At 44.4% G+C, this 23,889-nt stretch overlaps 3 protein-coding genes and 1 long non-coding RNA gene across 4 annotated transcripts; 2 read left to right on the top strand and 2 right to left on the bottom strand.

Moving 5' to 3' along the window:
* Positions 1-54: 54 nt before the first annotated feature.
* Positions 55-7,958, bottom strand: LOC146502215 (interferon-induced protein 44-like). Its single transcript, XM_085133339.1, has 6 exons — positions 7,858-7,958; positions 6,721-6,916; positions 5,073-5,231; positions 4,819-4,990; positions 3,618-3,718; positions 55-3,530 (listed from the first exon to the last, which is right to left on the bottom strand). Exons 1-6 carry the CDS (start codon positions 7,956-7,958, stop codon positions 3,369-3,371), a joined length of 891 nt encoding a protein of 296 aa, XP_084989465.1. The 3' UTR covers positions 55-3,368.
* Positions 7,959-12,250: 4,292 nt separating this feature from the next.
* LOC146502214 (uncharacterized) lies at positions 12,251-14,803 on the top strand. The gene is made up of 3 exons (XR_014869208.1): positions 12,251-12,420; positions 12,526-13,987; positions 14,548-14,803. It is a non-coding gene; the product is annotated as an uncharacterized LOC146502214 (long non-coding RNA).
* A 578-nt stretch (positions 14,804-15,381) lies between these two features.
* On the bottom strand, positions 15,382-17,468 carry LOC146502213 (uncharacterized). Its single transcript, XM_085132213.1, has 3 exons — positions 16,561-17,468; positions 15,895-15,984; positions 15,382-15,722 (listed from the first exon to the last, which is right to left on the bottom strand). Exons 1-3 carry the CDS (start codon positions 16,685-16,687, stop codon positions 15,463-15,465), a joined length of 477 nt encoding a protein of 158 aa, XP_084988339.1. The 5' UTR covers positions 16,688-17,468; the 3' UTR covers positions 15,382-15,462.
* A 1-nt stretch (position 17,469) lies between these two features.
* LOC146502212 (uncharacterized) lies at positions 17,470-21,500 on the top strand. Its single transcript, XM_085133338.1, has 2 exons — positions 17,470-17,993; positions 18,065-21,500. Exon 2 carries the CDS (start codon positions 20,349-20,351, stop codon positions 21,498-21,500), a length of 1,152 nt encoding a protein of 383 aa, XP_084989464.1. The 5' UTR covers positions 17,470-17,993; positions 18,065-20,348.
* Positions 21,501-23,889: the final 2,389 nt, after the last annotated feature.

The following is a 23,889-nucleotide window of genomic DNA, read 5'->3' as shown; positions in this document are numbered from 1 at the left end:
GAGGATGTTTTTATAAGTCACCCATTTAAACTGAATTAAGGCTTAAAGTAACCTGGATGGTGACGCAGGCGCCGGTACTAACTGTCTGCTAACCTTCACCTAGCTGAACTGGAGCTCTGGACCATGTTTGTGCTGTTGCAGCTTCCTTTTAGTGAAACTATCTGAAGTGTGCGCCTCAGAGAAGAGAAGAAATCATCCACATGAAGGTTTCTCATGCACAACTGCTGCTCTGCCCTCAATGAAACATCTGCCTCAGAGGACGTCTCCACCTTAGCATGCAGAAATGCGAGCATGAAGCAGGTCCATCAGGGACCTTCCACCACAGCACTGGGAGCAGCCCAGTCAAGTAAAGCAGAGAAACTGGGTCAAAAAGCAGCAGCAGCTCTCAGGAACGCTGTGAGGAAAACCAGCGCTCTGCTCTGCTGCTGGAAACACAACAGACACCCAGAATCAAACTGACAACAACCTGAAAACACAACCATCACACACTCAGGTTAGAGATACAACAACCGACACACACACAGACTTGAGATACAACAACCAAAACACACTCAGGTTAGAGATACAACAACCAACACACACACAGGCTAGACATACATTAACCAACACATGCACAGGTTAGAGATACAACACAGCACACATCAGTAAAGAAATTATTAATCTGCCTTTCCAGTGGTCGATTGATTGATTAGGTTACTTTTAAAGACAGTTAGCAAATATTTAAGTGAGGATTTTCATTCTTTCACTTTATAAAAAACATCAGGAGACATTTAATGATGTCACCTCAAGCTCAACCTGAGAGTGAGTGAAGCCGATTCAGTTCAATGTATCACATTTAATGAATATTAAAGGTTTTGTGGACATAAACAGGTTATGCTCACATGCTTCAGTTACTGACCTTAGCTCCGCATAAAGACTTTGTCTTGTGATGATGATTCACTGTAACAGGCTGGAAACACATCTAATAACACACAGCTGTGTTAAACCAGATTTCAATTTATTGGTCGTAGCTTTATGTTCATGTTAAAAATGCCATGCCAACGTTGACCCTGTAATGTAACATTATATTCAGTTATGTTGATGTAAATTGAATTATTTTTGCAAAAATCTAATTCAAAAGGACCAATTTTTGAATGTAGACCTAAATCTGTTTTTGCAGTCCAGTCTCTGCAGACAAGAGTCAGTCTTCAGGTTTCTTGTTTGACCTTAATGCTCAAACACATTGGCTGAAGGCGTTCTGTTCTTTATTCTTTTTCCCCTGAGAATCAGAACTACTCTAAAGATTTTGGAAGGTTCAGACTTTATGTTTGTCTGTTATTCTTGTATTAAGCTCCTCAGGGTCTGGAGCGGGTTTTGGTCCATCACGGACGAATCTTTTGGGATGAAATCTTGAAATCCAGCAGCACCAAAAGGAAAGAGCAGAAAGTAAAAGCATGCTGCCCTCTGCTGGAGCTCTTTAGCAGCACACTAAGATCAAACTCACGACCTGCTGCTAATTATTCAAAGTTCTTGTGAAACATTGCCTACATCGGTTGATGGCACAGTTGGCGTGGGGCACCCACAGTTTTGTTGTACCTGTACAATGACAATAAAGAGATATTCTGTTCAAGAGAAAATTATTCTGGAAGCTTTTACATGATTTTCAATTTTTTTCAGACCCTGCCTCTGAACATGAGCACTAACTAACAGGAACTGTGGTACAGCATGAGCAAATATGTGAGGGTGGTGCAGGACATGCATGAGAACAGTGAGAGAGTCAGAGAGGCTGATATGGTTTGGACATGTGCAGAGGAGGGAGAGTGGATAGGAGGAAAGGAGGAAGACGTCAGAGGAGATCTGTGGATGCGGTGAAGGAGGATGTGCGGAGGGTTGATGCTGGTATAGGGGGAGATGTAGGCAGATTATTCACTGAGGAAAAAATATTATGAATGACAACAAAGAAACGCATTACAAAGAATGACTTCACATAAAAGTGAGATCATAAATGTGTGAAGTGAAGAAGTGATCTGAGGGAGGTTACAGGTGACTCTGAAGATTTTCTCTGAGGGGTCCTGAAGACAAAAGCTTAAAAAAAAAAAAATCACTTTTAGGTTTAAGGCCCAGCTGCTGTGAGGCTGCAGACCCAGATGAGCTTTAAAGGCAAACCTTTCTAACACATGCGTGAGACAGTTTGTCTTTGAACAGAGAAGTAGAGAAAGCTGAAGCTGTGTAACCACAGGATGCACAGGGTGTGTACTCTTTCCTGTTTCCTGTGTTCTTGGTTTCATTTTTGTGAGCTGGTAACAGTTCAGCAAGAACAAAGATAAAACCAGCTCAGCAGACACAGCTTCATGTCAGCAGCTTTCATTCCTGAAACAGGTGTGGTGTTTGAGTTCACAACAGCAAACAGCTCGACAGTTTCACATGTTCACTTACACATGACTGGACCCCTCCACAGGCACATATATACATAGAGGTGCTGCACAGGTCAGTGCTGGAGTGCAACGTTGACACAACAGTGACTGTGAGAGTTTTTAATGTCTAAATTGTGAAGCTTCTCTCGGTGATGAGTGAAAAATGTAAACCTGCCTGCTTCCAACTTCCTGTTTTGTTAAAGTCTGACTGAGCTGAGAACTGCAGACGAGTCATTCAGTCTCTGTCCTCCATCAGTGTCTGTAACTTCATCAGAACATCTCTGTTCAGAACTTCTCAGAGCTGCAGTTTTTGTGACGCCCATTTTTAAAAAAATATTACTTCCTGTTCCTCCTTTCTGTTCCTCCAAATTAAGGTTGTAACACGTTTCTCGCTCTATTTTCACTTTCCAATGAAGACATGAAATTAACTCAGAAATGACCTTTACGAAAAGGAGTCGTTGTTTATCAGCTTGTTGCAGCTTTATTAATGGATCAATAATGGTTAAACATACAAACATTTTTCTATCAAATTTAACACTAAGGTGTTCATTTCATTAAGTTGTGTTTACTCATCAGAGCAGAGGAAACATGTTTTAGACACCACACATACACTGAATACTAATGTCATATATAACTGATTATAAAAGCTGGGATCAAAACGTTCAATATAAAAAAAGAATAAAAATGATTTGAGTTTGGCTCTCAGCTCTGTCAGAGTCATCATTTCATGCAGAACTGTGACTGCTCCTGGCACTAACAGCATCTTCATTACTGACACTGGATTGACCAATCAAATCTCTTAGCTTAACTGGCCCCTGCCCTACCTTTCCTGTGTGCTCATGCACCTTATTGAAAGAGGTTAGTGTGGAAGAGGTGGTTGATAAAGATGGACAAACAAAGAGAAAAGGTGGGGCTAAAAAGCTTAGAAAGAATAAGAAACTAGAAATAAACTCAGTAAACTGAGAACATCTGGATTTAGGATTTGTTGAGAAAGTCATGTCCTCTTTCGATGATGCGTCTGAGGGCGTGCAGAATTAGAACATCAGCGCCATCCTTCAGGTCAGATTCTGAGTGGATGTTCCTCACTGGATAGATGTAGTCAATGTTGATCCCCGTGTCTGCGCTGAACTTAGTAATCTACATATGAAAATCACAACACTTCAGTTTAGAAGTGAGAGATTGGACCAAACCAAAGCTTGCACTGAAATACTTAAACTAATCCACCTTTTCCTTTAGAGATACGCTTTTATAGACGTTCCTGATATCTCTGCTGGTCTTCGGACAGGCCTCATCAACTTTGGTGAAAAGGACTATTTGTGGGACCTCTGAGGAAACACAAAACATAAATATGGGTCAAGAAAAAAATGTGTGTTTAAATCATGTTTTTACAACAGCGAGTACAGGAGCTGCCTGACGTGCAGTGGAGACTGTGAAAGCCCTGTGACCTCTGAGTGAAAGAGTAAAAGCATCTGGTCTGCTGATCTGAGAGGGCGAGGCGGGACGTACGGGTGCAGTAGGTGAAATGGGCCACAACCATTAAAGATAAATAAAAGGATCTTAAAATGGATTTGAAAACAAACTGGAAGCCAGTGAAATGAAGCTGAAACTGGACTAAGGACTGAGTGGAGGCCTGGCTAAACCTGATAAAAAGCTCATTACTGTAACCAAGATCGTTAGAAAAGCATGTATAAATGTTTTGAGGTCACATGGTGGACAGAAGAGGATTTTTCACAGCTGCCTCAACTGAAAAAAGCAGAATATTCCGGCTGTGCTTTCACAAACGTCGTGTCAGAGCAGAATCCATTTTCATCCTGAAATTCGTGATAATGGATTTCTCATGTAGGGCCAGAGAGGAAAACTCAGCTCATGACCCATGAATACTTGTTATTAATCTCTGGCTCTCTTCCACAGCATGATTTTATCCTGTCTTCCTTCTCTCACCCTAACCGGTCACAGCAGATGGCCGCCCCTTCCTGAGCCTTGTTCTGCTGGAGGTTTTTTCCTGCTAAAAGAGTTTTTTCCTTCCCACTGTTGCCAAAGTCAATATGAGGTCATATGATTGTTGGGTTTTTTCTCAGTATGTATTATTGTGAGGTCTACCTTACAACATAAAGTGCCTTGAGGCGACTGTTGTTGTGAATTGGCGTTGTATAAATAAAATTGAATTTAATGTTTTATAAATTTACTTATAATCTCTGTCTCTGACATGCAGAACATAGGATTAGATCCGTGTTAGTGCAGCATGACATCCAAACAGGGATGAGCTCTCCTGGAGGTTTCATCACTGTTTTACCTGAAGTTTCACTCTGAGAGTGAGCGTGAGCTGAGAGCAAACACAGGGTTGCTCAATGACTGCAGATCACTTCACTTCCACTGGTGTCACTAAAAACACTGATAATCTTGATTCTGTTTAAGGTGCTCTTACCCATTTCATCTGCTTCATCTCTGATGTCCTCGATTACTTCCATGTCCTCTTGCTTCATGTTAGGTATAGTGCTGGCATCAACAACAAAAACCAGAATGTGCACTTTGTCGCTGTCTGAAGGACTGCTGTTGTAGTGTGGGTCATCTTTGGACAGTTTACATTCAGGATTGAACTGAAAAACAAACTGAATGTATCGATGTGTGACCCAATGAATGAATTCTTTAAACTCAATATCAGAAATACAGCAACTGTACCCTGTAACCTTCTTTGATGTGTACCTTCAGGGCCCGTTTGACGTCCTTCACATGCAACTGTCTGGTTTTTCTGCTGCTGGCGTTCAATCCCGCCATGTCATTCAAGACGAAAGGGTAACAGCAGTTTGAGTCTCCCTTTTGGATCTTGAAGGCTTTATACTGTGGACCAGAATATCAGAGTCATTGAGTGTGGAGTAGCGTTGACCCGTAAGTCTTATTTTCATCATGACTGCAACAAAAACATTACCAACAATGTCCTGTAAGTTCACCTCAGCTAAAGGAGTCCCAGAAATGGACCTCTGCATGTGTTTGTGCAGTTGCTGGGTGCCTTTTTTTACATTCTTTCTCTTTGGCTCTCGGAGGAGGCAGACACACTTTTTCTCCTCTCCCTTAACTTCCCTGCTTATGTCCTTGTCTAGTCTCGTGTTTTTTGTATTACTTTCAGAATCAGAATCGTGTTTATTGGCCAAGTATATGTGCAGACACATACAGGGAATTTGGTTCCGGTAGATGGTGGCTCTCAAGCACAGCAATGTAAATCACACACACACACACACACACACACACACACACCTACACACACACACACACACACGTGTCTATATACACACATTACACATACATACACATACATACACAAAGCTGTGTAAACCAACTATAAATAACTAATCTAAACTTATATACATAAAATACAGAAATGAAATGAGGTGGAATGAATACTACAGAATGTACATAAGGTGCAGTTGCAGTCTGGCAGTGGGAGCAGAGTGACAGGTCAACTGTTAAGAAGGGAGATGGCGAGGGGAAAGAAACTGTTCCTATGTCGGGTGGTCCTGGTCTGCAGGCTTCTGTACCGTCTGCCAGAGGGCAGCAGATCAAAAAGTCTGTGTCCAGGGTGTGAGGGGTCTGTGATGATTTTCCCTGCCCGTTTCCTGGTTCTTGAGAGGTACAGATCCTGGATGGAGGGCAGGGGGGCGCCGATGATCCTTTCTGCTGCCCGTACAGTCCGCTGCAGTCTGCTCCTGTCCTGTTTAGTGGCTGCTCCATACCAGACTGTGATGGAGGAGCACAGGACAGACTCAATGACCGCAGTGTAGAACTGGATCAGCAGCTCCTGTGGAAGACTGTACTTCCCCAGTTGTCTCAGGAAGTACATCCTCTGCTGGGTCTTTTTGAGGATGGAGTTGATGTTGGTCTCCCACTTCAGGTCCTGGGAGATGGTTGTACCCAGGAACTTGAAGATCTTCACAGTTGACACAGGGCTGTCTGATATGGTGAGGGGGAGCAGAGTTGAGGGATGTCTCCTGAACTCCACTGTCATCTCTACAGTTTTAAGAGTGTTCAGCTCCAGATTGTGCTGACTGCACCAGAGTACCAGCCGCTCAACTTCCTGCCGGTATGCAGACTCATCACCATCCTGAATGAGGCCAATGACAGTGGTGTCATCTGCAAACTTTAGGAGTTTAACAGCCGAGTTCTTGGAGGTGCAGTCGTTAGTGTAGAGGGAGAACAGTAGTGGTGAGAGGACACATCCTAGAGGGGCACCAATACTGAGGGACCGAGTTTCAGAGGTGATCTCCCCCAGCCTCACTTGTTGCTTTCTGTCTGTCAGGAAGCTGGTGATCTACTGATAGGTAGCTGGTGACACGCTGAGCTGGGAGAGTTTGGAGGAGAGAAGTTCAGGCACAATGGTGTTAAAAGCCGAACTAAAGTCCACAAACAGGGCCCTGGCATAAGTTCCCGGGCGGTCAAGGTGTTGCAGGATGTAATGCAGCCCCATGTTCACTGCATCATCCACCGACCTGTTTGCCCGGTAGGCAAACTGCAGAGGGTCCAGCTGGTGGCTGAGGGTCCAACGGGAGATTGAGAGACCAGTGTCGGAGTGTTAAAGAACAGCTTTGAAATTCTCATGAGTTGTCGCAAAAGAAAAATTACCATCATAATCCGGCTACCCCTTCGGCGCCAGCTGTGGGCTCAAGGCCGGAGCTGAACAAAAACTCCCTGATAACGACTGTGTTTAGACTGTTCTTTCCCATTCCATGCAAGGCCACCTGGGTTGGCTGGAAGACTGTTTACTTAGCCTGGCAGGGCGAAGGACACTGTCTCAGCTGAACTATGGACACGCACACACATACATATACTGATACTGATAAGCACTCACTGACGCATCACCCTCCCTACCCCTGATCCAACGCCACCTCCAACGCTTACCTCCCCTCTGATGTGGACATCGGGTCAGCTGGAGGCGCAGTCGAAAGATTGCAGCGGTCCCAGATCAGATGTACACACTGGAACTCTTTCCCATGTTGCTGTCTGTGTTTATTGTGCTATGGTGTGTTGATATCTGTGCATTCCTGTATTATCCTTTTGTGTTACACATTTCAATGTTTTTTCCTCGCTACCTAGCCTGACCTGTCTCCCCAATGTGATGTTTGTGTATTGTATGTACGGTCGGCAAGGTCTATTATCTCGGTTGTGGGCAAAAGACTTGCAACTGACAAATAAAGGCTATCTCTCATCTCATTTTTTAAAAATCATTTTGGTTTAAAATATGCAATAAAAACAAAATATATTCATTGACTTCGTTTTGGAACATTTTTTAATGGAATTATCTGACCTAGGTTATTATACACAACTAAAGCTGAAGTGAAACATCAAAACAAGTTTTGTGAAAAAACGTTTCAATCATTGATTGATGAATATAAATGATCAACACTTCCATTTTTGAAAGCATTCTTTGTTTACAGCATTTTTTCCTCACCTGCCTAAAACTTTTGCTCAGTACTGAACATCACCCAGTGCTCCTCCCTCTTTTTGATGTACAGACTCACCACAGCCATTTCTCTCCATAACACTCAACCTACTCAGCACCTCCTCATCACCCATGTTCACTCCAGTCACCACTACCTATTCCTGGGGAAATCTCTACCACTTCATCTGATTTATTCTGGAATTCTTCTTAAGAATAAGCTAATAAGAATAATATACCTAGACAATGGCCTGAGCCCACATGCACAAAGACATCATACACCTCATTCATTTCACTAACAGTATAAACAGATGTTCACATACATTCACACACACATACCTCAGTCAGTGCATAGATCATTTCAAGAGCAGCGTAATGACTATTATTTTGTAGCAGCATTAAGACATGTTATTACAGTTGGGTAAAAACTGTCTCCAAAAGTTGATTCCGTTCATCTGGACGTAGCGTATTCTGGGGGAAACGTTTCGTCACTCATCCAAGTGACTTCTTCAGTCTCAGCTGACTGCAGGATTCCCCAATCTTATAAACAGTACATTTGCATAATGACTGAAACCAGCCCACTGAAGGAACAATGGGCTGTGAGGTCAGTTCCTTAATCATAATTATGCAAATTCTCATGACCTGGACACATCCTGGACAGGGAAGAACGCTGGTTTGAGTGTGGAGTCAAGGAGGCCATTTATGTGAAAAGGGAAAGACCATCTCTGAATCGAGGAGGGGGCGTAAGGGTACATCTTTCGCCATCTTACAATGCTGTGATTGCAGCCATTCCCCAACTCTGTGTGAATGGTACTCATGGCCATTGATCAGTGGTCTTTGATCAGTGGGTTTTGGTCAGTGGTTGTTGATCAATGGTCATGAGAATTTGCATAATTATGATTAAGGAACTGACCTCACAGCCCATTGTTCCTTCAGTGGGCTGGTTTCAGTCATTATGCAAATGTACTGTTTATAAGATTGGGGAATCCTGCAGTCAGCTGAGACTGAAGAAGTCACTTGGATTAGTGACAAAACGTGTCTCCCAGAATACGCTATGTCCAGATGAACGGAATCAAGTTTTGGAGATTTATTTTCCTGGATGATTGAGAATGCATCAAGACGGTAAAAGCTGTGTTTGAGTCTATTTGTCCTTACACTGATTGCTCTGTACCATCTGGCCAGGCCAACAGTTCAAATAGGGAGTGGCCAGGATGTGAGGTATCTTTTATAATGTTCTGGGCTTTTTTAAGACAGCGGTTACTGTGTAGATCTTCCAGCGTGGGGACAGGGCACCCAATGATCCTTTAGGCAGTGTTAATGACCCTCTGGAGTGCTTTCCTCTGAGCCACTGTGCAGCTAGTGTACCAGATGGTTAGAGTTTAACAGCTTCCGGTATGATGCGCCTGTGTTTGGCTTTGCCGCTGCCGGCTGCAGTTTGTCTTGCTCTGCTCTAGTGCTGGTTTTTTTTTCGGCCTTTCTGTTCTCCTTTTTTGTCACTGATGTGTTGGCTCCCTTAGTCCATGATCGCCTGATGCTCCAATCTATTCGATCCTCTATGGATGGTCTGGATACCTTATCCTCCTGCGACGGTATTTTCCATCCTCCGCTGCCGGTGTATGGATCTTCGTCAGACGTCACCAGTGGTACATTTTTGGGACAGCGCGATGGTGACTACTCATCCCTCATTGAACTTTGCCCAGGCGGGTACTCCTTCATCAGCCAGCCTTGGATGTCCGGTCGAGGAGGAGGTCAAGCTGCGGTGTTTGAAAGCCAGTTTCACTGTTGCTCAGTAATGGTCAGTTCAGTTCAGTGACTTTTTATCCTCCATCTTGAAGCTGTCCATACTGGTTATAGTCTGGGATTTTAATATACACATTGATGATGACTCTGACCTCTTTCACAGAGGTCATGGATTCTTTTCATTTTACACAGCATGTGTCTGGCCCCACACACACGAAAGGACACACACTGGACCTTGCGTTTACCTTAGGTTTAACCATTGATTTTATTAGTTCTGAGGACATTTTTATTTTGGACCATTGTTGTATTCTTTTTAACTTGTCTTTACATCTGTCCCTCTCTCCTGTTCGATATGTGGTTAGCTCTCGCATCCTAAATTCCTCTATTGCTGCTAAATTTTCTGATGTTTTTAATTTTGCTTTACCTTTCTTTAATGATGTCGATCTATTAACATTTTTTTTAATAATCATCGTCTTTCTATCTTAGACAATGTTGGTCCTGTCAAAACCAAACTAGCTCCTGTTTCAAAGATGTCCCCCTGGATAAATGACAGCATTTGTTGTTTAAAGCGTTCCTGTTGTAAAGTTGAGCATTTGTGGAGGAAAACTCGTTTATATGTTCATCTCTTTCATTTAAAGGACCTTTTAGTTTCTTTTAACACTTCAGTTCGAGATGTGAGGGCTGCCTATTTCTCAGACCTAGTCTCAAAGAGCAGAGGTAACCCCAAGGTACTATTTGACACCATTAGTGATATTGTTGCTCCTGCTCCATCTGCTGTCCCAATTTCATCGAATGAAGATTGTGAAAACTCTTTTTCTGTCTTTGTTGAAAGAGTTAGCAATGTGAGGAACAATATCGCTCCTTCTGTGTACCCTTTGTCTGCTCCAAATTCACTTAGGCCTGTTATTTTATGAAGTTTTTTTTACCAGTGCCTTACCTGGGCTGGTCAAATTATAGTTGATTCGATGAAATCATCCTCCTGCCCTCTTGATATTTTACCTGGATCTTTGTTTAAAAATGTCTTTCAGTCTATTGGTCCCTGTGTGCTTACAATTATCAATGTTTCATTGGTTTCTGGTCAGGTCCCTGATTATTATAAGAATGCTGTCATTCACCCACTGTTAAAACTCTCTTCGCTTAGCAGTTACTGTTAAAACTCTCTTCGCTTAGCAGTTATAGACCAATTTCAAAACTAACATTCATCCCAAAGCAGATTGTACTTCCTCAGGAGCAGCACAGCACAGAAGGACTCATCCAGGCTGGAAAAACGAATCAGGAAGGCTGGCTCTGTGGTCGGCATGAAGCTGGTGACAGTGGCAGAGAAAAGGACATTAAAGAAACTGCTGGACATTATGGACAATGCTGGGCATCCTCCGCACATGGTGGTAAATAATCAGAGGAGCCTGTTAAGTGACAGGTTGCTTCTCCCAAAGACAAGAACCAACAGGCTTAAAAACTCCTTTGTTTCACACGCCATCAAACTCCTCGTTGGAGGGGAGAGGGAGGGGAAACAGGAGGACAAAGGAGGGCGGGAACAACTGAGCTGTAGTGCTTTGTTTTTTTCAACTGTGCAATATTTGCAATATTTTTTTATATTCAACCTTTTTTGTGTCATTTTGTATTTTTCTGAAATTATTCTGTTATTGTGTACAAAATATTAAAAATATTAAGCTATCCGGTCGTTAAGTCTGACATCACTAGCCGTGTCTGGGCCTAAACTCCGCTGCAGGTCCATATATCAAACGATCACTATGGCATTACTGAGAGTTGAAAAACAGTCTAAAGTCTTTCATCTTTAATAAAATGATCAGTGTGGCTGCTCTACCAGGTGTAACAATTGAGTCTAAGATCCAGGCATCCATGAAAACGGAATTTATGACATTTAACGGAGTTAGAAGTTAGCAGAAAGTTAGCTCGTTAGCTTCTATCTAAATACAATATAGCATGTCCTGACTGCGGGGTTTTGGAAACAAATTCAAACGTACAGCTCTGTTATCACTTCCAACATAAATGAAGACAGAAAACTAAACAGCAGTGACGTTTGTAGGGTTACTGAAGTTTGGCTAGCTGGTATATAATGATGTGCTACGTGACCGCTAGCGACACAGCTATGTTAGCATAATATAAACAAGCTAACTTTTTTTCCACTTGATAAAAGTTAATGTGAGTGTTCTCGGTGGTCAGGAACAAATGCAATCGCATGGCAGGATGCTGTAAAAGGACCAAACTTCAGCCAGGAGAACAACTGAGATAATCCGAGGTTAGTCATTCATATACTGCTGCATGGGCTGGGCTGTAGTTACATCGTAAGGTTTTAAAAACTGAGCTTAAATAAATGATTAGCGGTAATAAAAGCCGAGGGAGGTCAACAGTGATCACTGACTGTTTTAGGAGCTTTTTGAGACTAAATAGAAGAAAATACAAAACATTAAACATGTTAACAACACAAAAGCCATATTAAACGTAGACTACTTTAGGCCCGGAAGTAGGATTCACTCACGTCATTACTTAACAACCGGAAAGGGAAATCCTCTGGTTGAAAATCCTGTTTGTAAAAGGCACTTGGGACAATTGTGTTGGTGACAGCTTTTGTTATAATTTCAATAATATTTATATGAATATGGGATACTGTTACATGTTTGCATAGATTTTGTGGAATATGGAGACACTCCTGGCATTATATGAGCAAAGTGAGACTCCTTTTTTAGGGTTCGTGGAGATGAGTGTGAAGATCCAAACAATCCCTGTCAGTGATGGAGAAGCTTTGATGAAAATATTTGGTAAAAAGTTCACCAGCATGAAGGAAATGAAGTTTCAAACTTTCCTTAGGAGGACCCCAGCACGCCTGCTTAAAGAAAAGTAAGAGGCCATCCTGCTACACATGAAACACATCAGAGTCATAATTGTTATTTTAGTCACATGTTTGTTTATTATCCGTATTGTTTTATCTGGGACTGTTTGCAGACATCTCAGAGAGAGGAGACACCAGCATCTGAACAGAGACTCAAACCAGCAACCTGCAGGTCCCTGCTTGGCTGCTCCAGTTTTCTCCTCACTCATGTTGCCCACCAGTGATTTCTAGCTGCCCACCCACACAGGAGGCTAGAATATGCGCTGAGCCTCAGCACCCAATACTTGGACATGTTTTCTTTATTAAATAATAAACCAGACCCCAAAAAGTAAACAGCTGTTATTGCTAGGCAATGGGAGCACCATTTGGTGATGCAGCACCTGACATTCCTGACCATGTAGGCGGAGCATGCATGAAATGGAATGTTTAGTAGAACTGTGCAACACAAGCACTTAGTTACAGCATTTTTCATTGTATCCAGACACAGCTAGAGACACATCTACAGCAGCATCTCTGTGCAGGACAAAAAAACAAAAGAAAACTTCACTTCACTCCTCTACAATACGCTGGTTCCTTTGTTTAAAAGGCCAAAATGAATCAAGGGAGAACGAGAAGAGGATCTGCAAGTGCTTCACCATACAATACAGTACAGCTGATTAACCTGCAAGAAGAACTTCAAATGATACAGGCTGAAAATGTCAAATTAAAAGAAGAGGCAGAAAAATCAAGAGGAGAAGCTAAAAATTCAAAGTTTGAAACTGAAGTAGTATTGCAGGAATTACTGCATGTGGGTCTAAAACTTAAAGGAGAGAAAATGGGAAAACAACAGGCAGAAAATGAGAATGAAAACGTGAAGAAAGAACTGTTGGAAGCTCAAAAAGCTTTGGAGGAAGAGAAAACCACAGCACAAGAAGCCAAAAATAAATATCAAACTGCAAAGAAGGAGGCAGGAAATGTGATACAGGAATTACAGGAGGTGCAGGAAGCCTTTGAAGAGGAAAAAAGGAAAATGCAGTTGGCAACACAAGAAGCTGCAAATGTAATGGCTGAAGCTGAAATACTAATGGTGTGTTCACACCGAACGCGATGGACGTGAACAAAAACGCCCCAAACGCCCCTAATTTGACGCGTGCACATTCGCGCCTCAACGCGTGTCCAAGAAAAATCCATCGCGCGTCAAAATATCATATTTTGACGCGCGTGAACCGGAAATGTGGGAGGGATGTGGGAGGAAGTTGTGCCAGACCGGTATCTTTGCAAGATGGCAGCTGTCGAGTTAGCGCTTGAAGAGAGAGTCTCCCTTCTCTATGTACTGTGGAGAGCAGAGCAGCGGCGTAAAAGACGCCCTCGCCCTACCTGGGTCCATCAGGTCCTCCAGAGGCATGAGCAGTTTGGTGAGTTTCACCATTTGCTCCAGGAGCTGCGCCTGGATGACGGCCGATTCCAGCGACATCACCGTCTTTCACTCGGCCAGTTTGAGGACCTGCTTCCCCGGGTCGGTCCCAGAATCGCCCGCCTAGACACCAATTACAGGCGCTCAATCCCACCTGCAGAGCGCCTGTCCATCTGCCTGAGGTTAGTAAAAGTATTTAATACGGTAGTCCTTTATTGATACCTGTGCTAATACATGCTAAACCATCCATTTATACACTGCTAACATGGATGTGCTATGCTAACAGTGAATGCTCTCGGTGTTTACTGATAGCAAACTGTGGTACGGAGACGACTGTTTATAATATTTCTAGTGATACTCAGAAGGTCTCATCAAGTCCCGGTTTAATTCGATTTATGCTGTTATCAGTGTTTGAATGATAGCATGGCTGTGGTGTCATATCAATGTATGCGCTCGGTGTTTGCTGATATCAAACTGTAGCATTAGGATCACTGAGTTAACCTTTGTAGTGATACTCACTCCTTTTTATTTAGACCTGGTTTAATTCTGGGATAGTTGAATATTTGTATATAATCACCGCAGACTGTTTTAGATTATATCTAATATATATCATGTAATTATCCTTATAATTACAAAAGGTTTTATGTAAGATTTATGTTTTGCAATTTGTAATTTTGGAATTTCAATAATGTATTTTGTAACTGCAGTACACATAATACTCATTTTAAACAATTTTGTCCAGGTTCCTTGCCAGCAAACAACTCCTCCAGAGAGGCTGTCCTGGTGAGGGAGAAATTCATGGCTCACTTCTCGGTGGAGGGAGCTGTGTCTTGGCAACCAAAGGAGTAGCCTGTTTGAAGTCCGAGTGACTTCCCCACAACGGCTCTTTTAAGAGCCACCCACAAACCTCTAAAGAGTGTTCCTGTCTTTTTAAATTTTTCTTAATAAATGGAGCTCTACTCCAAAATAAACTAACCTCTTTTTACTCTCTTAAATAACTTGTCTTCACTATGTTCCTATATACAGTGTGGTGCAAAAGTTTGGGCAACCTTATTAATAGTCATTATTTTCCTGTATGAATCGCTGTTACAATGAAAAATGTCAGTTAAATATATCATATAGGAGACACACACATTGATATACACTAAATATTTATTTCATTTCTCTTTTTTTGTGTTGCCAATTTATGCACCTGCTTGATTTAAACAGTTATTGCACACTTTCTGTAAACTGCATTTCACTTCTCAAATATCACTGTGTGTGTCTCCTATATGATATATTTGACTATTTTTATTGTGACAACCAATGATTTGTACAAGAAAATAATTACTTTTCACAATGTTGCCCAAACTTTTGCATCCCACTGTATTAGTATGTTTTGTCATTAGTATAATATGAAATAAATTCTACTTGTGTCAAGTCGGGTGCCAATATTTGCTGTGTAGTAGAACAGAGACATTTTGTCATTATAAATGTTTATTTGAAAAAATATAAATTCATTAACAAAAACATTTATCATAAATATATGAAATTTAACTATTTACAGAGAGACAAGAATAAAAAGGACCCAGCTTGGAGTGGAAGAGCCTCAGGGAGAAGGAGGAGAAAAATAAGAACATTGTTTCTGCCCTGGAGAGCCTGCTGCCTCATCAGAAAACTACTGATCATTAGGGTCCAATGTTTCCAAATTTAACACAGCTGTGCTGTTTTCAAAAGCTAATTTATAAATTTGAAATTTCACGAATTCTCGTGTCTGAGGCGGCATGCTCTCCAGAACAGGAACAAGGCCGAGGAGGAAATGTTCAGTTGGAGACGGGCGTGGCCTCTTTAGGGACTCCAGGATGGCCAGCTCCACCGCCGATGGACCGTCCTGGGACCCGTCCCTCGCCCGCCTTCGAGCTGTCCTCCTCTGTGGGCCTGTAAAACACAGCACAAAACAACACAAAGTAATGAGAAGGCTGCTACTAGATTTTCATTTTCAAAATTGAAAAAAAAACAGGATATAAACAGATTGGTTGTAGATATTTAGTAAAGGTGATCACAAGGGAATTCAAGCAAGTAAAAAGCTGTCAGTGCTTGATGTTCATACCTGTGGGTGCAGCAGCAGGAGCTGAGGGACCAGGGACTGGGGAGCCAGGAGAAGAGACGGGGGAGGACTCTGCTGCATGATTACTTGACTCTATGAAGACAATATTAAATGTTAACAGGTTGAAGACAATAGTCATAGAGAATATTATATTATTATATACTTATATACTTATTATTATATACAGTGGTCTCTCATTTATTGCAGCACATGAACAGTAGTCACAGTTTTCACAAGTTGATTCTCAAAGTGAAAACCTTTGTCGATTTTAAAACGTAAAAGTATTATGCCGCGCTTTTTCTCCGTCTGCGGCGCCACTTTTGTGCGCCTTTTTTGCTCCTGGTGCAGGTGTCTATTTCCGAATGAGGGTCATAGTTATGAGTGTTTTTGTGCTGTTTTTTTCTATTGGACGTGATGGTTATCAAAACCAAACATGATAAGTTTGGCAAGCGCAGGAGACACGACACGGAGGAGATTTGTCATTTGGGCTGCAGAATGCAATGCGCATTGTTGAAAGCTGTACGGTGCCATAAAAAAAATCAGCGAAAAGGCGAGGCAGTGACGGATGAACAGCGGGACTACTGTATACTGTTTATTAATAAACAAAATATGTTCCTGTATGACAACACGCATAAATTAACTGCCTACATTAACTCTATGTAAACATACCTTCTGACTGACACTCCCCTGCTGCCTCTTCGGGCTGTCCCTGGTCCTCGGGGGAGAAGTTCTCCACGGTCCGCACCATATTGCCGCTAGTCTCCCGCGGGGTGAGGAAGGGGTCCAGAAACCCCATGACCGCGAAGAACTTCCATTTTCTCCCCGATCCTGCTGCAGACCCACTCCTCTTCTCCTTCTCTGTCTTCTTCTCCTTATTATAAGTGTCCCTGAGGCTCTTCCACTTTCTCCTGCAGATGTCCTCTGAATAAACGCATTATCTTGTTAGCGGAAAGGTATTTGTACATCAGTGGGAAAATAGCGGGACAGTAGGCGGGCTTGCTAGCTTTTGCGCGGGTTCATCGGGTCAGTCTGAAAATTAAAAAGAAGAAGGAATGAACTTACCAGGTTGCCCGATCTCCTTACTTATGTGTCTCCAAGCTAGGTCCTTTTTATTCGTGTCTCGGTAGAAGTAGTAGCTAGCATCATATAGCTCCGGGTGATTAGCCACGGCACTGATTAGCTTTTCCTCCATACTGAATGAAGAATGAAGGGCTTTGGCTGGATCTGCCCCTTTGACCTAGGTCAGAGCCACGTCACCAGGCTCCTGATTGGTTGTCGCGGCGCGATTTGACGCTGGAGTTCAGATTTTTCCAACTCGAGCGGTAGACGCGAAACGCGCGTATGCACAAAATGCAACACAAAAACTCACGCGCGTGGTTTTATTTGCGAGTCAAACGCGCCAGACGCGCTACACTGACGCGCGTTTCACGCGTTTTGGCGTTTTCGCGACGCAAATCTGCTTCCGAATTTTCGCGGGACCCACAATCGCGCGTCATCACGCTTTTCCATTGACTTTACATGTAAACCTGACGCTCTATTCGCGTCCATCGCGTTCGGTGTGAACACACCGTAAGGAAGGAATTACTGCATGCAAAGCAACAACTTAAAGAGGAGAAAAAACGTAAACATGAGGCAGAAAATGAGATTGAAAATATGAAGAAAGAATTGTTGGAAGTGTAGCCAGATGGGCTACTCGCCTTTCTTTTTCTCTCTCGCTCGCTCTCTCCTGCGCTCGCTCTCTCCTGCGCTCGCTCTCTTCGCCGCGCAGCTAGGTTGATTGGGAGCCCACCTGCATATTGATTGCAGGGTGGCGTTAGCCCGTATAAAGCAAGCCGGTGTTTTTGTTGGATCATTCCTCCCATGCATTCGGCACAAAGCAGCAGTAAATGCTGGCCCACTGCGACGGACTGATCAGCAAGAGTCGATCATATGACAGCTACAGGTATGCTCTCACTTAACCTCAGATTCCCTCCGAGCACTGGAATTTGTGTTAATAGTTTTTGCGGCCTGTTGTAGCACGGCAGTTTGTTTTATTCCGGCGTTGCGGAGAGAGGTGCTCATGTTGTCCCCACCAGTGAGAGTATAGCGCCTCCGTTCCTGGGGTAAGCCGTTAAAACGACTTTTATTAGCATTCATAGCTATGAGAGTCTAAGGTTACATTTATCTGTTTTAGGGTTTGACTGCTGTATTCGCCTCTCCGTGGCAAATCGCCCAACCTAAACCGGAAGAGTGAAACGCCTTCCCAGCCGCTGTTGTGAGGACTCCTCCTCAGTGGAGCCTGCTGTCTTGTCTTGTCTCGTTTTGTATTAGCTGGTCTTATCTTGCTTTTATTAAGTAGGCTTACCTTTTTCTGGTTCGCCTGATTTTATTCTATTTTATCCTGGACTGTTGCTCGTACCCACGCTTCTGTGAACGGGCTGAAGCGACCCTCTGCTCGAGTGTAATGCTGGGACTTTAAATCGCCTTGGTTGCCGGTCTCAGCCGGTGAGGAGCCAGACCGGCTTGCGATTGAGGATAATTACTGCCAGCACGAGTGGTAGTTTGACCCGTGGGGTATAAGCCTTCCTGCGTGTGTGTGTGTATGTGTTTCCTTTTATTAAAGTGTGTTTTAGTTTTTTTATGATCTGTAGCGAGCCTGACGCTCAGTGTCCTTTTATTCTTTTAACATATTTTTCTGTGTTATTTCAGTGAACGGAGGACGTGCCAGTGGCCCTGGGACCTCAGGTGGTGGGTCGTTTTCACACTTTCTTTTGTACAGCACCGGGTGGGCTGCAGTGATTTTCTTTTTTGTGTGATTTTCTTTTGGGTCCATGGCTGCTGGTAAGTCCAAGTTCCCTGATTGTTTTATTTTCACGTTAGGACACTGTCAACAATGATGCTACATCTTGGGTTTTAATATTTTATTTATTTTTACTATAAATAAAACTGTTTTAATATTGGAGCCAACCTGCCTCAGTGTGCATCCTTGAATCTGTGCGGCCTCCTTTTATTCTTTTTATTTATTTTTCTTAAATATATTTCCTGGGGGTGAAATTCCCCTAGGTGGCGTTGTCATTTTATTACTTTTTATCTAACCCCGCCGACCACTTGGTCACATACTTGGCGTTGTCGACAGGTGCACATTTGAGGTAGACGTTTGGTCTTGTAAATTGTTTTATTTTTGCAAAGATCACAGTTCGCCTGTTTGAAGACTCTATTTGTTTTCGAGTGTGATTATAGACAAGACAGCAGTATCCAGGTTTAGGAGGAAGAGTAATAGTGTTTTAGCACCTTGCTGATTTAATTTCCTTTTTTTTTTTTTTGGTCAAAATTTATTATGGAGGAAGAATTGCAGCAACTTAGAGACTTGGTAGCGCAGTTAAAGGCAGATAATGAGCAATTGCGCTGGGATAGGGGTGCTGTGCTGGAGTCTGGTGGTGGTGCTGCGTTGGGCTCCTTCGCACCAGCTGGTTGCATACCAAACGCTAGTAGCCAGGCTGCTGTTACCGAGCGTTTGGTGGTGGTGCCTAGGGACCGTAAATGTCCCATGTTCAATGGCAGAACAGGCATCAATATAGCTGAATGGGTCGAAGAGGTTCAAGCGTGCATGCGTGCCCGGCACCTGTCTGTTGCTGATCAAGCGTTCTTTATTTTTGACCATTTAGAGGGAGAAGCAAGGGAGGAGATCAAATTTCGCCCTAATTTAGAGCGAGGGGGATCCTGCTCCGGTGTTGACCATTTTAACGGAACTGTATGGTAATGCGCAGTCCTATGTCACTCTGCAGCAGGCTTTCTTTTCAAGGAGACAGCGGGAGGGAGAGACTTTGCAGGAGTTTTCCTTAGCCCTAATGGCTCTGATGGAGCAAGTAAAACAAAGTGCACCTGATGGCATGCGTAATGCAGAGGTGTTGCTCCGAGACCAGTTTGTAGAACATGTTGACAGTGCTCTCCGCAGAGAGCTTAAACAATATGTTCGCCGTGTGCCTACTGCCACCTTGTTAGAGGTGCGCGGGGAAGCAATTAGATGAGAGAGAAGGGTTTTCAGGCGGTGTTCGCGACCGTGGCTATTCCCACCCATCAGCGGATGGTTTCCAGTGTGGGGTGCACACTAGCCCTAGGTTCGCTCCTGTTGGTACACCCGAGTCCGAGTGGCGTGAGCTAAAGGAACTCCTAAAGCGCCAACAAGAGCAGTTATATCAGCTCACTGAGACGGTGGTTTCTTTACAGAACCCCCGAAGAGGTGTTCGGCCTTCACGGGCTGGCTCGGTGATTTGTCGCCGGTGTCAGCAGCCAGGACACTTTACTAGGGAGTGCACTGGGGAGCGGGCTTCACGCCGCCCCAGAGCAGGTTCTGATTCAGGCCCTCCTTATACCACAGTTGGCAATCATCTTCCCACTACCCAGTCGGAAAACTAAAGCCCTCTGAGCTGCAGAGTCACAGTTCAGGTGGGGAGTTCACTGGCTCACAGAAAGATAGGATGGGCAGGCTAATTTCATCGTGTCCAAAGATAGATGTGCTGATTAGTGGGGTGACTGTCCCTTGTTTGGTGGATACTGGGTCCATGGTTTTCACCATCACAGAAAGTTTCTTTTTGGCACATTTTGCCCCTTGGGGACAAGAACGCCTTCAGTCATGCCATTGGTTACAGCTTCGGGCTGCCAATGGGCTTGCCATCCCTTACATTGGCTATTTGGAGCTCTGTGTACTCCTGTGTGGCAAGGAAATGCCCTCTTGTGGGATCCTTATAGTGAAGGACCCTCCTGGTGCCACACCCTCCGTTCCTGGTATTTTAGGAATGAATGTAATCCACCGCTGTTATCAAGAGCTGTTTGGGGCTTTCGGTGGCTCCTTGTTTAATTCTCCTTCTGTGTCACAGGCACCGAGACCAGTTTTGGAGGCCTTACACCAGTGTCACCAGTCTGCAGCTCAAGTCCCAGAGGACTCTGTCGGTACCGTCAAGGTACAGGGCCCGTGGGCCGTGCAGATACCTGGTGGTGTCATGCAGCTGGTGGTCACCACCTGTTCTCAGCAGTTGTCAGGTCAGTCTGTGCTTTTTGACCTTCCTGAGTCCGGGCTGCCAGTTGGGTTGCTGGCCTCTCCATGTTTGGTCCAGGTGGATAAGGGCATTGCCTATATCCCAGTCACCAATGTGGGGACAGTTGAAGCTGTTCTCCACCCGCGGACCCGTTTGGGAGTGATAAGCAAAGCTACTGTTGTTAGCCTCCCTGCTGGTGTTAGCGAGGAACACTCTTTTCCTGTTACCGTTTCCTCCCATACCACCTGCAGCCCTGCTCAAGAGATGGTGGATGCAATTGACCTGTCTGCTCTCGCTGAGCCAGAGCAACATGAGGTACGGTTACTTTTGCAGAAGTACCGCTCTGTTTTCTCCACTTATGAGGGAGACTTGGGTTGCACAAACCTCATTTCACACGACATACCTCTGCTTGATGACGCACCTGTCCGGCAGAGGTACAGGCGAATTCCTCCTTCTGATTATGAGGCTGTCAGGGCCCATATCAACCAGCTACTGGAGGCCCAGGTAATTCGGGAGAGTAGCAGTCCTTATGCCTCTCCCATTGTGTTGGTCCGCAAGAAGGATGGAAGTCTCCGTCTGTCTACCGTTTGCTGAATAGCAAAACAAGGAAGGACGCCTTCCCTTTACCTCGCATTGAGGAAAGTCTGGATGCCCTTGCTGGCGCACGCTGGTTTTCTACCATCGACCTGGCCAACGGGTACAATCAGGTGCCAGTTTCTGAGCAGGATAAGACCGCTTTTTGCACGCCGTTTGGCCTGTTCGATTGGAATCGTATGCCGTTCGGGCTGTGCAATGCTCCTGGTACCTTCCAGCGCCTAATGCAGAGGATGTTCGGGGATCAGCAGTGCCAGTCGCTACTGCTGTACCTAGACGACATCATCGTGTTCTCCTCGTCCGTCTCTCAGCACCTGCAACGGCTAGAGATGGTGATGGCAAGGCTGCAGCAAGAGGGGCTCAAGGCTAAGCTAGAAAAGTGTGCCTTTTTCCAGCAGAAGGTTAACTACTTGGGCCATGTAATCTCTTGCGAGGGTGTCTCCACCGATCCAGCCAAGGTTGACGCAGTAGCCAAGTGGCAGTGTCCTCGTTCCGTGTCAGAGTTGAGATCCTTTTTGGGGTTCGCCAGCTATTACCGGCGCTTTGTGGAGGGGTTTGCCACATTGGCGGCTCCCCTGCATCAAGTGGTGGCTAAATTGGCTGGCATCAAGACAAAGAAGGGCTCAGGACAGAGTTTGAGTGCTATTTGGACACCTCAGTGTGAGGAGAGCTTTGAGGCCCTGAAAGCAAAGCTTGTGTCAGCACCTGTGCTGGCATATGCTGACTTTGCACGCCCATTTATCTTGGAGATTGACGCCAGCCACAGTGGTTTGGGTGCAGTTCTCTCCCAAGACGTAGAAGGTATTGTTAGGCCAGTGGCTTATGCCAGTCGAGGTCTTCGGCCCCATGAGCGCAATATGGACAATTACAGCTCCATGAAGTTGGAGTTTCTTGCGCTCAAATGGGCCATGGCAGAGAAGTTCCGTGAGTACCTGCTGGGGCAGAAGTGTGTGGTTTACACTGATAACAATCCTCTCAGTTATCTCTCTTCAGCTAAGCTGGGTGCCACCGAGCAGCGGTGGGCCTCCCAGCTGGCGGCGTTCAATTTTGAGATCAAGTATCGCTCAGGCCGCAGTAATAGGAACGCTGATGCTCTCTCTCGACAGTATGAGACGAGCTCCAGCTTGGCCGAGGGTGTGTTGCCTGGGACTCCTGTCCCAACTTCACTTCAGCAGGCTCAGTGTCCAGCAGTTTTGCCCTCCGTTACTCAGTTGGAGATTGGGGCCTTTCCATCTCACTCTCTGGGGGATATTCGTGCTTTGCAGGAGGCTGACCCCCTCAAGGATTTCTTGGTATACTGGAGGAGGCATACCCCCCCTCCTTGGAGGAAAGGAGTCAGGTCCCCAAACCAGTCATGGTTCTGATGCGTCAGTGGGATCGTCTGGTGGAGAAGGATGGCATCCTTTATCGCCGTATTTTGCGTCCGGGTGGAGGTGAGGAAGCCCTCCAACTTGTTCTTCCAGAGGCTCTGAAGCCTGAGACCTTGAGGCAGCTGCACCAGGACCATGGGCACCAAGGTATTGAGCGTACCACTGAACTGGTCAGGCAGTGTTGCTATTGGCCCGGGATGTCCTCTGACATCAAGCAATGGGTTCAGCGTTGTGAACGCTGTCAGGTCGCAAAGGACTCAGAGTTGGGGTCTCATAGCTATATGGGTCACCTGTTGGCGTCTAGGCCAAATGAAATCCTGGCCATAGACTTCACGGTGTTGGAACCTTCCCGTAGTGGAGTTGAAAATGTCTTGGTTATGACGGACGTTTTTAGCAAATACACTGTTGCAGTCTCTACCCGGGACCAGCGGGCCTCTACTGTGGCCCAGACCCTGTTAACAGAGTGTTTTTTAAGTTTGGCGTTCCTAGTAGTGATGGGTCGTTCGCGAACGAAATGGCTCTTAGAGCCGACTCTTTGAAGTGAACGACGCGATCCGGCTCCTTATTGGGAGCCGTAAGGTTTTTTTTTTTTTTTTTTTTTTTTTCTCTCACCCTCTCTCTCGCCCTTTTTTCCGCTAAACTCCGCATGCGCGGCCTGTACTTTGCGCTGGGCAGAGGGGGGAGGGGCGTTAGTTACACTCCCAGTAGCACAGGAACAGAGCCAGAGAGAAAGAGCCAGGGACAACAACGTCACATTAGAAAGGTATAGTAATCATCCGCTATTTTCAGTTGCAGATAAAGGATTCAGAAATCATGCAGGCTCATATGACAGAGAATGTGCATCTTCTTTTTGTTTTAATATTTTAATTTATATTTAATTGTGTTGTGGTTTGCAGTGTTTTGTGTTGTTTCACGTTAAATTTGTTTAAAAGGAAAAAGCTGAAAATTTAAATAGTTAAAAGTTTAAAATGTAAATAGTTATTTTTTGTATTATATGATATATTTATTACATTTTATGT

Source organism: Neolamprologus multifasciatus, chromosome 15 (genome assembly GCF_963576455.1).
Source record: "Neolamprologus multifasciatus chromosome 15, fNeoMul1.2, whole genome shotgun sequence".
Taxonomy (NCBI): Eukaryota; Metazoa; Chordata; class Actinopteri; order Cichliformes; family Cichlidae; genus Neolamprologus; species Neolamprologus multifasciatus.
Note: the sequence above shows the minus strand (reverse complement) of the source record. Positions and strands in the feature narration are given on the sequence as shown.

Excerpts from the sequence above, each read along its gene's own strand:
- LOC146502215 (XM_085133339.1), bottom strand. The coding sequence starts at position 7,958 with ATGGGTGATGAGGAGGTGCTGAGTAGGTTGAGTGTTATGGAGAGAAAT. Across the intron at positions 4,991-5,072 it reads ACATCAAAGAAGGTTACAGG|TTCAATCCTGAATGTAAACT; the intron begins GTACAGTTGCTG and ends TTTGTTTTTCAG. Across the intron at positions 3,531-3,617 it reads GCGTATCTCTAAAGGAAAAG|ATTACTAAGTTCAGCGCAGA; the intron begins GTGGATTAGTTT and ends TTTCATATGTAG.
- LOC146502213 (XM_085132213.1), bottom strand. The coding sequence starts at position 16,687 with ATGGGGTTTCTGGACCCCTTCCTCACCCCGCGGGAGACTAGCGGCAAT. Across the intron at positions 15,985-16,560 it reads AGGGGAGTGTCAGTCAGAAG|AGTCAAGTAATCATGCAGCA; the intron begins GTATGTTTACAT and ends TTGTCTTCATAG. Across the intron at positions 15,723-15,894 it reads TCCTGCTGCTGCACCCACAG|GCCCACAGAGGAGGACAGCT; the intron begins GTATGAACATCA and ends TGTGTTTTACAG.
- LOC146502212 (XM_085133338.1), top strand. The coding sequence starts at position 20,349 with ATGGGCAGGCTAATTTCATCGTGTCCAAAGATAGATGTGCTGATTAGT.